The 13804-nt window shown below is 43.7% G+C and overlaps 1 protein-coding gene across 6 annotated transcripts in view; it reads right to left on the reverse strand.

Moving 5' to 3' along the window:
* mgat4a (alpha-1,3-mannosyl-glycoprotein 4-beta-N-acetylglucosaminyltransferase A) overlaps positions 1–13804 on the reverse strand; it is a 261997-nt gene that overhangs the window by 71287 nt on the left and 176906 nt on the right. For all 6 annotated transcript variants that reach the window (XR_013577081.1, XM_078545192.1, XM_078545191.1 and 3 more), the window contains exon 7: positions 3350–3425. Coding sequence is in view for 5 of the 6 variants with exons in the window: in XM_078545192.1 (XP_078401318.1) it covers positions 3350–3425 (76 nt within the window). In the remaining variant the exon portion in view is untranslated. The remainder of the gene's footprint in view (positions 1–3349; positions 3426–13804) is intronic.

Genomic DNA, 13804 nt, shown 5'->3' on the forward strand with positions numbered 1-13804 from the left:
ATTTAACAAGCAGGTTTCATTAACTGTTCTTCAATTTGCTCCTGCACTAACAGTTATCATTTGCTCACATAGTTTTAAAGGCAAAAAATTATCTTGCAGATTTTAATTAAGGCTGCTCTGGGCTCTCCAGCTGCTGATGCTGTAAAATATCTGCTGTGCATTTTTACAGAATTTCACACAGCCATAATAATTTCCATTTATATAGCACGTTTAACAAAGCAAAACATCCCAGGAACGCCATCAAATCACATTTGATTGCGAACCACATTAGGAGATATTAAGGCAAAAGCTTTGTCAGAGGTAGGTTTTAAGGAGCATTCGAAAGAAGAAGAGACGAGACAGAGGGGTTCAGGGAGGGAATCTCATAGCTTAGGCCTAGGCAACTTGAGGATGAAAATTTTAAAATTGAGGAGCGACTGGACAGGAAGCCAATGTAGGTTACATTCAATTGCTTTGATATATTGGTCCAAAATGATTACTAAAGAGAAATGCTCTCCCAAAGAACCTATTTCATAAGTCTAAAGGTGACTCAGGTTATATTTCAGCCACATTTCATTCATAGTACACATCACTATCTCTGTTCGTTGAGGGAACACAGCTATACACAGTTAACAAATGGATATTATTTGATCTTCAGACTCAACTGTGTATAGAGGAATATTTCATCTATTGCTGCAGGTCTGCTCAGCTCTCTCAGAAAACATATATGTGATCAGCAGAGTTTCAAAATCCAGTAGAAGCTTCAATGGGATAAAGCAGTGTCTTGTAATCTCTTTCCAACAGGCGAGAGACTTAGGAAGTCTACAGATGGGACAGTCCTGACTTCTGCTCCCACCCCAAAGGGAAAATCCAGACCCAAGTACATAACTGCTCAAGCTGGCTTTTAATGTAGGCTCACCGGAGAAGACCTGGACACTTTTTCACATGTCAAATAGCAGTTGAAAGTAAGTAAATGTTCCCATGGAGTATTTTTCCAACTGTTATAAAGGACAGAGTGGGGAAGGGGGATAAAAAAAAAGACTTTCAAGAAGAAGCATAGAAACCTGGGAGCAGTTTGCTACATGGAGTCTGGAAGCACATTCCTATTTTGAGGCTAGGCTCATTGAAGCAACAGAGGAGCAAAAAAAAAAGGTAAGGAAAAGAGAGAAAAGAAAAGAAGAAAGCGAAACATTCATCCAGACTACAACAAACTCCAAATTCACCAAAACTAAGTGTATTCATAATAATTATATTGGATTATTGAATCAAGGCCTTTTTTTTGTTTAGAAAAGTAGCACATCTCAAACCCCCATTAATGACCTGACCAATTTATTGTCCCATTTCCGACAACTAACTATACTTACTGTTAAGACGTTTTTGTAATAGCTCCTTATTGACTATTGTGGTAACTGTCATATTGAACATGTGGTAGGCATTACTTCAATTTGTAATGCTTTTGCAGATATGAACATCAATGTTTTTCAAACTTGCCTGCACTAGTTTTTAAATGTGCTTAGGTTTAACCAGCTGTACATACAAATTTTCAAAGGCATATTCATTGATGTTCATCAAGTGAATATCATCACAAATCAACGATAAGGTTTGTATAACAGCTGCTGCCACAACAAAATATTTTTAACAGAAAACTGAAGCAGTATACATTAAAGATAATGGATTCCCTTGAGTGATACAAAGAATACATTCCAATTTCAGTGTTAAAATTACAGGCGGGAAGAGCTCAAGAGCTTGGGCTATTTTAAACCCTCGATTGTTACATTGTAATCACTCACAAATATCAGTTATTCTCAGTTTAAGAAATCTATTCATCTGCCATACTACATCAAATAAAATCTTCCTATTCACTCCATCACAATGACTTTCATCTCCCATTACATCACTTTTCCTATCCCTTACTTCCGCCCGTCTGAAACTCTCTTCCAGGCCTATGACAGCTCCAGACTCTATATTCCAATGACCTCTTGGGAGGTCGCCCATGCCCACCCTCCATAGGGTTCAGCTCCTTAACTCTGGTAGCCATATTCTATTCAGGGCACCAAATATCTCTCACCCAGTTACCGTATTCTCACTGATCTACATTCCTAGTTCCCAAATGCATCAAATATAACATTTTCTTCCTCATGTTTGAATCCTTTCATGGGCTCATCCTCTATATTTCTATTAATCTCCATCAGCCCTGCAGAGCAACTCCCACCACTCCCCCCACTGCAAGCTCTCCACTATTACCAAATCTTTTCATGCCACCACTGAGGACTGTCCTTTTAGCTACTTAGATTCCATACCCTGGAATTCTATCCCTAAATCTCTTTGCCTCTACACCTTGTTTCCCTTTAAGACTCACCTTAAAATCAACCTCTTTAACCAAGCCTTTGGTCATTCCTCTTAATGGCTCTTTGGGTCAGCACTTAGTTTGATTACACTTCTATGAAGTGCCTTGGCAACATTTTTCTACAATGAAGGTGCTATTGAGAAGAAAGCTCCTAAATCTTCTTTTTAAAGTCATTCATGGGATGTGGGTATTTCTGGCTTGTTTAGCATTTATTTCCCATCCCAATTTGCCCCTGAGAAAGTGGTGGTGAGCTGCCTTCTTGAACCGCTGCAGTCCATGTGGTGTAGGTGCGCCCACAGTGCTGTTAGGGAGGGAGTTCTGGGATTTTGACACATCACCTCTCTCTCTCTCCCCCCTATAAGACCCTCCTTAAAACCTACCCATTTGACCAAGCTTTTGTTCCCCTGTCCCAATCTCTCCTTGAGGCTCGGTGTCAAATTTTGTCTGTTAACATTCCTGTAAAGCGTCTTGGGATTTTTTATAATGTTAAGAAGGCTACATAAAAGCAAGTTATTGATATAAGGATAGTGCTTTGTTCAGTGTGAGTCTACCTTCAAGACCAATTCCTATTCTGCTTTTTGCACCAATTCCCAAGAGTTTCCATCCATGTTACACCAAAGCCAACCTTCAGGAAATGAGCAACAAACCTCTCGGGACTACTCTCGCACCCAGTGGGGTGTAACCTAAGTATTTGCTGAACAGACCAAAGGGGAGGACATCTGTGGGGTGGGGGTTGTGAAACTGGAGCTGTGAGCCCTTGCATTAATGTACGGTGCCAAAGCACATCCATGCTCCAACACACTTTTCCATCAAAGCAGCAGAAACAGCCATGACCCGAAACCTAACCAGCTTATACCCCACTACTCCAGCATTGGGTGGACAAAGAGCAGTGTTGACTGGGAGAAAATCTCCCAGCCGTCCTCTCAACTGAGGGAAGATGCGCGGCTTCAGTTAAATGCAAAGAGGAAATGTAATGTAGCTTTTGAAATCTCTTAAAAGCACATCAACCAGTCAGATAATTACCTGAACATAATAAATCCCCTTTTTCTGGGCATACATCATAAGGAAGCAATAATCCAAATTCTGTTTTGTTCGCCATCTGAAAAATAGCACAAAAACACGTTTCTAAACAGATAAAAGGTTAATTACCCAACACGGCAAAAATTAATTCAAATGAAAAGAAAATCTTGATGGGTTTTTAATACAATAACTTACTTGCTGTATATAGAAAATCATATTTAAAAGGCTTCCTTAGCAAAGTTAGCATCCATGTGAAGTAGTCAAGGAACCCCATCAATCTCAACAACTCCAGAATTTCTGTTATCGAGCAAGGACGGCAGTTTATTTTACCTGGGCCAGAATTTTACGTTGATCGGGCTGGACCGAATGCACGTGAAATGACATCAGGCGTGCGTCCTGATGTCATCGCGCATGCAAGAAATATTGAGGCTGGTAGGCGCACGGGAGTCAGAGCTGTGCCCGCCGACAATTAAAGGGCCAATTAAAGCCATTAAAAACCCTATTGTCCATGATTTTACATTGCCTGTGCGATTTCGCGCTCGTCGCGCAGTCAAAATGGGCAGGCGGGCAGCCTGTTTTTAATGAAACCTCACCCAAGGGGGCGATGAAATGTCCAGGGTGAAATATAAGGGCTGAAGGGCCTTTTTCTGTGCTGTAGACCTCTATGGCTCGATAATAAAAAAAAGATATCTGGGGATTGATGTTTTTCGAGTTCTGCTGTCAGGTGCTCGAATGTGCTGCATAGGCAAAGTTTGGTGCATTTTATTCTTGTCATTTAATCTGTCCAAGTCTGCAGCTCCCTGAGACAGCTCCGTAGCAGCTGTCTGACTTCAGGGAGCTCGCTAGAAGTGCCCACCCGCACCCTCACTTTTGTTGGCGTCCGCCCTCATCCCACGCCCCCTCGGGGAAATGCATTTCATGCTGGCTAGCCGTTAATTGGGCAGGCAGCGTAAAATCGCGTTCAGGGGCCGATCACGGACGGCAGCGCATTTTGTGTCCGCTACCGAGCCCGTCGACTTGGCGCTCGCGCCAAGCGTGAAATTCAGGCCCTGCTCTTGCTTGAGTCAGGAGCCGTCTTGTTTGTTTCTACCCAAACAAACCTTTGATAAAGAAGCTTCCGGTCCATTTGCAAACAGACAAACTATTCTGAAATCAATACAAGGCAAAATGATGTGTTTAATGGCAATTCTCATGGTTGGTATGGTCACAGTGTGTCATTCTCTTGATGTTTTAGTGTAGGGAATAGATATCAGAGGTTGTGTTTCAAGTCTCTTTTCCCGCAAAGCCTTGTTATGGTCAAGCGCACGTCAAAGAATCGGAGCTATGGTGTTAAGCCCCACATTCACCAGGGCTCACATGGTCCCAAGCTGGCAACAAAGCTGCTCAAATAAACCCCAGTCTTAAGTAATTCTGCAAAAGGACCCTAAAAATAAATCTTTCAAGTAAAAGGAATAATTGAAAAGTCACGAGGTAGAAGCATGAGCATAAGTGTTTCACGTTCAGAAGTACTCAGCTGCAGAATGTCTTTCCTCTAAGTAATTTGAGGAATCAGTTTAACAGGATAAGGTTGCTTTCACTTCATTATAAACGTGTGATATAGGTTTGCCATGTCCAACACAGAGTCGGCCTTCATTATAACCAACCCAATTTTGTCGTGATCCTGGCTGAAATTAAGTGTTTGGAACCTAATAAAATCAACTTGGTATCAATATCCATTGAACAGGTTTTGCACGAATTTAATTCCTTGAAAACAGCGGAGCAGAGATTATTTTTGTTTTTCAAAGATGTGCTCCATGATATCATTTCCAGGATACCATGCCAAAACAATCAAAAACAAGCGTTTGATTTCCTCCCACTCCCATTGTGCTAACTGTGGAAATTAGCTTCAAAAAAACCAGACCATGCACCTCAGGTAACAGATTATCATTAAACTTAGCAGTCATGATGCAGTTCAATAGGCTGATAGTTCTTTGAAGGAGTAACATGCGCTGTGGATAAAGGGAAGCCTGTAGACGTACTGCACTTGGATTTCCAGAAGGCATTTTTTTTTTTTTAAAGGTGCCACATCAAAGGTTATTGCGGAAAATAAAAGCTCATGGTGTTGGGTGGGGGGGGGGGTAACATATTAACATGGATAGAAGATTGGTTGGCTGGCAGAAAACAAAGTATGCATGATAGGTCTTTTTCTGATTGGCAGCATATGACGTGGAGTCCTGCAAGGGTCTGTGTGGAGGCCTCAACCTTTTACAATTTAGATCACTGGCTTAGATGAGGGGAGCGAAGGCATGGTAGCTAAATTTGCAGATGACGCAAAGATAGGTAGGAAAGTTATGTTGTGAAGAGAGCATAAGGAGGTAGCAGATCAGATATTGATACCAAGTTGAGTGAGTAGGCAAAAATCTGGCAGATGGAGTAATATGTGGGAAAATGTGAAGTTCACTTTGGCAGAAAGAACAAAAAAGCAGAGTATTACTTAAACGGAGAACGGCTGCTGAATTCAGAGGTGCAGAGGGACCTAGGTGTTCTGGTGCATGAGTCACAAGAAGTTAGTTTGCAGGTACAGCAAGTAATTAAGAAGGCTAATGGAATGCTATCCTTAATTACGAGAGGAACTGAACACAAAAGGAAGGATGTTGTGCTTCAGTTATACAGGGCATTGGTGAGACCACATCTCGAATACTGTGTGCAGTTTTGATCTCCTTACTTAACGAAGGGTGTAAATGCGTTGGGGGCAGTTCATAGCAGGTTTATTAGAAAGATACCTGGGGTTGTCTTATGAGGAAAGGTTGGACAGACTGGGCTTGTTTCCACTGGAGTTTAGAAAAGTGAGGGGTGACTTGATTGAAGTATATAAAATTCTGAATGGTCTCCACAAGGTGAACGTGGAAAGGATATTCCCTCTTGTGGTTGACTCCAGAATTAGGGGGCACGGTTTTAAAGTTAGGGGTCACCCTTTTAGGGCAGAGATGAAGAGAATTTTTTTCTCTCAGAGGGTTGTGAGACTTTGGAACTCTGCCTTAGAAGGCAGTGGAGGCGGGGTCATTGAACATTTTTAAGGCAGAGGTAGTTAGATTTCCTTGCCTAACCAGAATCTAAGCTTATTGGAGATAGCTGAGAATGTGGAATTCGAAACGCAAACAGATCAGCCATGGTCTTAATTGAATGGCGGAGCAGGCTGGAGGGGCCGAATGGCCTACATCTGCTCCTATCTTGTATGTTCGTAATCCTTCCATCATCTCCCCACTATACCCCAAAGGGAGAAACGTGCGTGTGAAGATACGCTAAAAACAAAAGTTAATGGTTGGTGACCTGCGAATTCGTCCTAATCAGGTTACCTTATTGAGTTCCTGTGCCAATCACTCCACATTCACTGGGAGAAGTTTCCCCACTTCCCTGGAAGTCTCACCATCGGGGCCAAAAGCAGAAGGGAATCCTGCTTCCGTGGCATATTGTCAGCAGAGGTCAATTAAGATGCGGTGGCCATCGCCCAATAACGTTGGCCTTTGCTGAGACTGCATGACCGGGGAAAGCGGGCTTCAGTGGTGGGGTTCCCTTGAAGAGAAGTAACTGTTCATGAGGAAGCCAAGCAGGCAGGCTCTGCAATTGGGAAAGGGCGGATGCAGAGTGCGAGGACCAGGACACGGGTTGGGGTATATTGCACCAGAGGTAAGGAGGGCACTTACCACCCCACCCCCTCCCAACTTCCCTAGAACCCACCGGGAGGCCAGCAGGGTTTATCTAGTGGTCTCCCAGTCTACGTGGTGTACCCTCCCAATGCGGGCTAAATGCCCACAGAAGCCCATTGGCGGCCAAGCTGCCAAGATTCCCACCCGGTCAATATAGCATGGCGGAAAACGTTGGGTTCTGCCCCTGCCGTGTCTCCCCCCATTTTTCCAGCCCTCCCACCTCCAAGCCCATCGCCAACATGCCAGGAAAACTCAGCCCTTTGTGCTGACGATTTCCAAGTCAGCTTCCGGTCGGGTAGAATCACATCGTGACATCAAGGCAATTGGGTACCCAACCTCCAGGAAATAGAACTGAAATTGTACCAAAGAGATTTCCACGTCTGGTGTGAAACTTCCAACTGTTGAGAGATTCCCAATTTCAACCCATGGTTACAACAGCCACTTTCACACTACAGCAAAGCTGCTGCATCAATGTACCCCCGAGGAAGATCAAATCTTGTCCCTTCAGAGCAAGTAGTTTCTCAAAATTAAATTCATTAAATTAATTTAGAATACAAATTGATCTAAATCTCATATAAGCTAATTAGATCAAAATAATACTGAATGACATGCATTTAATTTGTGCAAATTTTTTAATATCGCACAAAAACCCTAAAAAAAAAAGTTAATTTTCAAGACTCAACCTATTTGAATTGTTTTTTTTTGGTTAAGATCATGGGCCACCTTGTTCAAAGACAAAGTTCATCATCCAACACTTATTTGCATAGCTGCATAGCACCATAATGGCGCCTCGGTTGCTTCAATCTTGCATATAACCCTGGGAGTGTTGTTTGGAAAAGAATGGATCACATTATCAATTAGATTTCCTGATGGTAAAAGCTGGTGCCTTTTTCTGCTCTGCTTTCTGCACACAGCCAGGTAGAAAGTAATTGTAGTCCGCTTTGCTGTGAAAAGCCTGGCCAACTTAGCGACGCTGCCAGCAACGCACTCGACCTGACAGAAAGCCTGGTGCCACAAGCTAGTTAAACAATTTGCCCTGGATACAGTCCAAAGCAGTTATCACCTTGAGCTCAACGTGACTCCTAACAGTTGGTGGTCCTAACTATTCAAAGGCACGACGGGAGCTCAATGATACAGTTTTCACCACCAGGATGATGTTATAATTTCAGGTGCTGATTTTTATTCGCTCACGGGATGTGGGCGTCGCTGGCTAGGCCAGCATTTATTGCCCATCGCTAATTGCAGAGGGCATTTTGTAAAGAGTCAACCACATTGCAGTGGGTCTGGAGTCACATGTGGGCCAAACCAGGTGAGGACAGAAGATTTCCTTCCCTAAAGGGCATTAGTGAACCAGATGGGTTTTTACAACAATTGGCAATGGTCTCATGGTCATCACCAGACTTTTAATTCCAGATTTTAACTGAATTCGAATTTCACCATCTGCCATGGCGGGATTCAAATTAAGAATTAAATCTTGGCAATGAGGCTTTCTAATCTGCAAAATTGTACCGTGCCTGTAAATTCCTGTACTTTTAGTATTGATTTTAAATAAAGTTCAAAGGAAAACAAAGCAATCTTTATGCTTTAACTGATCAAAGTCATATAACAACTCTGCTGTCTAACATGTAATTGCAAAGTCCAAATCTGTTTGCATAACGTGAGTGATTTACTAATAACCAAATATGATTTCAACAATTTTGAACAGAAGTTTTAATGCATCTAATTGATAGTTTAAAGTAATTTTAGAAGATTCAAAACTGCTACAATGCCCATACCATTAAATAAATAAAACAATGCTATGTAGCTCTTCACTTCAAGTACAAAATGGAGAGGGTATTCCAGAAAACTTTTCCCTCCTCATAGGTTTTGCAAATACAACTACAGAGAATGCAGCTGATTTGTAAATTTCGCAAAGATAGGAATGTAAATTGAGTAAAGGGTTTCTTAATACTTTGATTTCTGTATACATTTCTCCCCAGAACACCCAGATGGTCTAGTTTTTTTTAATCGTTTTGAAATTAATTTTGAGAGCTAAAAGCAAATTCCTACTCTTCTGTGTTAACTTAATTCATTTTACCGTACAGTTTGATGACATTGGGCTAAACTTTGCGCCATTCAAAATATCATCACAGGTTGGGATGCCTGCCTGGGTGATCTTTCCACGGTTGGCCAATTAAAGAGGTCACCTCCAGGTCTGCCGTCCAATTAAGGCAGGTGGGCCCCTGAGGCAGCAGGCCCAATCAAAGGGTCAGCAGCCTCAGAAGGACGACAGCTCCACTGGCAGAGGTGGACACTGTCACTGCAGGGTGGAGACTGCGAGGGCGCCTCCATCCTTAAGTGCTTTTATGTCTCGAGTCTATGGCCAGAAATTTCCCCCCATTGGGGGGGTTTTGCAGGTGGGGGCAAATCCGATCAGCGCCCCTGATTGGGGACGCGCCGCCATTTTATGCAGGCAGGCCAATTAAGGCCTGCCCAGCATGACGCTCGCTGGGAAGCGCTGAGTGCTCCCTATACGGGCAGGGGGGGCGGGGGGGGGGGGGGGTGGGGGGGGGTGGATTTCCCTGAGAGGTTCCCTGCACTCTTTCACGCATGCTCGCAAAAGAGCGTAGAGATCTCCCCGAGGCACGGAGGTGCCCCAGGGAGATTTGTTTCAGTGCTAAAGTTTTGAATAAAGGTTTTTTAACACTTTTAAAACATGTCCCTCATGTCAAAGAATAAATGTATAAATTTTTATTAGATTTTAAAACACTTCATGCAACCCCATCTCACCCATGGATGAGGTTTCATGAAAAGCGCGAAAGCTGCCTGGACTCTTCACCTGCCCGCCAGCCTTAAGGCTGGACGGGCAGCTCATTGCATTGAATTAATTAGGTTTTAAATGGCTTTAATAGGCCGAGCTGAAAATCTAAATGACCTGCGGTGACGTCGGTGAGCTGGCCCTGCCCCCGCTCGCCAACGGGAAAATTCTTCCCCATGAGTTCACCAGTCAAGTAAACTCAAATTGCACACCTTCATATACATTTGTTAGTTGATGCTCACTATCAATAGCTGAGAAGAAGAACAAACTGTGATTGTTCATTGCGACAGAAGGCAGAGCGCTAAATCCTTGTGTGCTCCCCAAACCACCTCTAGCTCTAGACTTAATTAACCAGTAGCCCACGCTGTACAGTGATTGGTCAGTACTGTCACATGGTTAGTCCACTTGTGTTCTCTTAAAAGTACTCCACTTTTATTTTTTTCAATACCTCTCTGGCCACAGGAGAGGTGCCAGAGGATTGGAGGAAAGCCTACCTGGTACCATTATTCAAGAAGGGAGGAAAGGATAAACCAGGGAACTACAGGCCAGTCAGTCTAACCTCAGTGGTGGGGAAACTATTGGAAGCAATTCTGAGGGGCAGAATTAATCTACACTTGGAGAGGCAGGGATTAATCAAGGACAGTCAGCATGGTTTTGTTAAGGGGAGGTCATGTCTGGCCAATTTGATTGAATTTTTCGAAGAGGTGACCAGGTGTGTAGATGAGGGTAATGCATTTGACGTAGTCTACTTGGACATCAGCAAGGCTTTTGATAAGGTCCCGCATGGGAGACTGATAACAAAGGTAAGAGCCCATGGGATCCAAGGCAATTTGGCAAATTGGATCCAAAATTGGCTGAGTGGCAGGAAGGAGAGGGTGATGGTCGAGGGGTGTTTTTGTGATTGGATGCCTGTATCCAGTGGGATTCCACAGGGATTGGTGTTGGGTCCATTGCTGTTTGTGGTATATTAAAACAATTTAACTTGAATGTAGGAGAGTTGATCAGTAAGTTCGCGGATGACACGAAAAATGGTGGGGTGGTAAATAGTGAGGAGGATACTCTTAGATTACAGGACGATATAGACGGGCTGGTCAGATGGGCTGATCAGTGGCAAACGGAATTTAATCCAGATAAGTGTGAGGTGATGCACTTGGGCAGGACAAACAAGGCACGGGAATACACGATGAATGGTAGGACCCTGGGAAGTACCGAGGATCAGAGGGACCTTGGTGTGCATGTCCACCGGTCCCTTAAGGTAGCAGGACAGGTAGATAAGTTGGTTAAGAAGGCATATGGAATACCTGCCTTTAATAGCCGAGGCATAAAATATAAGAGCAGGGAGGTTATGCTGGAACTGTATAAAATGCTGGTTAGGCCATAGCTTGAGTATTGCGTGCAGTTCTGGAATCCGCATTTTAGGAAGGATGTGATTGCACTAGAGATAGTGCAGAGGAGATTTATTGCCTGGGCTGGAGAGTTTTAGTTATGAGGAGAGATTGGGTAGACTGCAGTTATTTTCCCTGGAGCAGAGGAGATTGAGGAAGGACATGATTGAGGTGTATAAAATTATGAGGGGCATAGATAGGGTAGACAGGAAGGAACTTGTCCCCTTGGTGGAAGGATCAATAACCAGGGGGCATAGATTTAAGGTAAGGGACAGGAGGTTTAGAGGGCAAGTGAGGAAGAATTTTTTCACCCAGAGGGTGGTGGGAATCTGGAACTCACTGCCTGAAAGGGTGGTAGAGGCAGAAACCATCATAACATTTAAGAAGTATTTGGATGTGCGCTTGCGATGCCATGGCATACAAGGCCATGTGCCTAGTGCTGGAAAATGGGATTAGAATAGTTGGATACTTGTTTGACTGGCGCAGACTCGATGGGCCAAAGGGCCTTTTTCTGTGCCGTAGGCCCCTATGACTCTATTTACCACAGGTGCCCTCTGAAGAGTTATTCAATTTAATAAAATAAGCTGTGGGCTCAGCTGCTAGGCCATCCCGTGAAGAGGAATCCACTCTTCAGGACAAGTCGGTGGCTGCAACTGAGGCCCACTGTTGGTTATAGCTCCAGTGGTGGGGGAGGAGGCCTCCCAGTCCCCCCAGGCCAGCCACTGGCAAACTGCCCCCAGGCACCCGCCGGGCTTGACCCTCAATGGGAAGCCTGTCCGCTGCCAGGGAATTCCAGCATCATCCCCAATCAGCCCACAAATATGCAGTCGATTATGCAGATTGGCTACCCACTGCTGCCGGTCGGGTAGCTTCTGCCAGTGATAACCTGCCTCCAGGAAGATTGTCCAGAAGTGGGAATGTGTCAGCCTGCTGACTCAACGCTAGGATATCAATTTTCTCCTGGTCCCACCTTCAAGTCCTCCCCTGCAGGGCGGGAAGATTCCACCCACTGTGTCTGGAACTCTTTCCCTAGTTCTTCCCAACCTCGAGAGAGAGAAACTTGTAGGGTTCAAGTCATCCAGCACCACATAGAACCATCTCACAGAGCGTTCTGCCTCATGCTGCCCAGCTTTCCAAAGATACTGAAAAGTGTCTAAACAATAGACCAACATACACAAGTGAGAAAAATATTCAACTAATGACAGGTCAAATATTTAAACAAAAACACTGGCAAATCTTAAGACAACATACAGTTCCGTGCACAAGATAGGGAAAATACAATGGGGTTGAAAATTGGATAGCGCCGAACTTGTGGCGTCAACTGAGGTCAGGCGTCATTTCCTGAACTGGAAAGGGTGGGCCTGAGGCATGCTCAGCATTGGACCTCATCTAAATTAGGCTGGTGAGCTGCAGACCGACCCCTCCTCCATTTAAACAATATTCAGCTCCTCTATACTTCCTGCCAAAGTGCCTAACCTTACACTTTCCCACATTATATTCCAACTGCCATATTTTTGCCCACTCACTTAACTTGTCTATACCCTCTGTAGACTCTTTGTGTCATCCTCACCACTTGCCTTCCCACCTATTTTTGTGTCATCCGCAAACTTGGCAATAGTACATTCATTTCCCTCATCTAAGCCATTAATATATATTGTAAATAATTGTGGCCCCAGCACTGATCTCTGTGGTACTCCACTAGTTACAAGTTGCCATTCTGAAAATGCCCCCCTGTATCCCAACTCTCTGTCATCTATTAGTTAGCCAATCCTCTATCCATGCTAATATACTACCCCCAACACCATGGGCTCTTATCTTATTAAGTAGCCTTATGTGTGGTACCTTACTGAACGCCTTTTGGAAATCCAAATATATTACATCCACTGATTCCCCTTTACCTATCCTGCTTGTTACCTCCTCAAAGAATTCTAATAAATTTGTCAGGCATGATTTCCCCTTCATGAAGCCATGCTGACTCTGCTTGATTAGATTATGCATTTCTAAATGTTCTGCTAGTACATCCTTTATAATAGACTCCAACATTTTCTCAATGACAGATGTTAAGTCAACTGGCCTATAGTTACCTGTTTTTTAGTCTCCCTCCCTTTTTGAATAAGGATGCTACTTTGACAGTTTTCCAATCCTTGGGCTCTTCCAGAATCTAAGGACTCTTGGAAGGTTACAACCAGTGCATCCACTATCTCTGAAGCTATTTCCTTTAATATCCTAGGATACAACCCATTAGGTCCAGGTGACTTATCGGCCTTTAGCCCCTTTAGTTTCCCTAGTCCTTTTTCTCTAGTGATTGTATTTCCTTCCTCCCCGCCCTCCCCCCTTCTTTTGCCCCGTGATTATTTAGTATTTTTGGTACGCTATTAATGTCTTCTACCGTGAAGACTGATGCATATTCAGCTCCTCTGCCATTTCCTGGTTCCCCATTATTATTTCCCCAGCCTCATTCTCTAAGGGGCCTATATTGACTTTGGCCTCTCTCTTCCTTTTTATATATTTGAAGAAGCTCTTACTGTCCGTTTTTATATTACTTGCTAGTTTAGCCTCAAAGTTCAGCACCCCCAACTGTTCCAAATTC

Source organism: Cetorhinus maximus, chromosome 7 (assembly GCF_964194155.1).
Source record: "Cetorhinus maximus chromosome 7, sCetMax3.hap1.1, whole genome shotgun sequence".
In the NCBI taxonomy this organism is placed as follows: domain Eukaryota; kingdom Metazoa; phylum Chordata; class Chondrichthyes; order Lamniformes; family Cetorhinidae; genus Cetorhinus; species Cetorhinus maximus.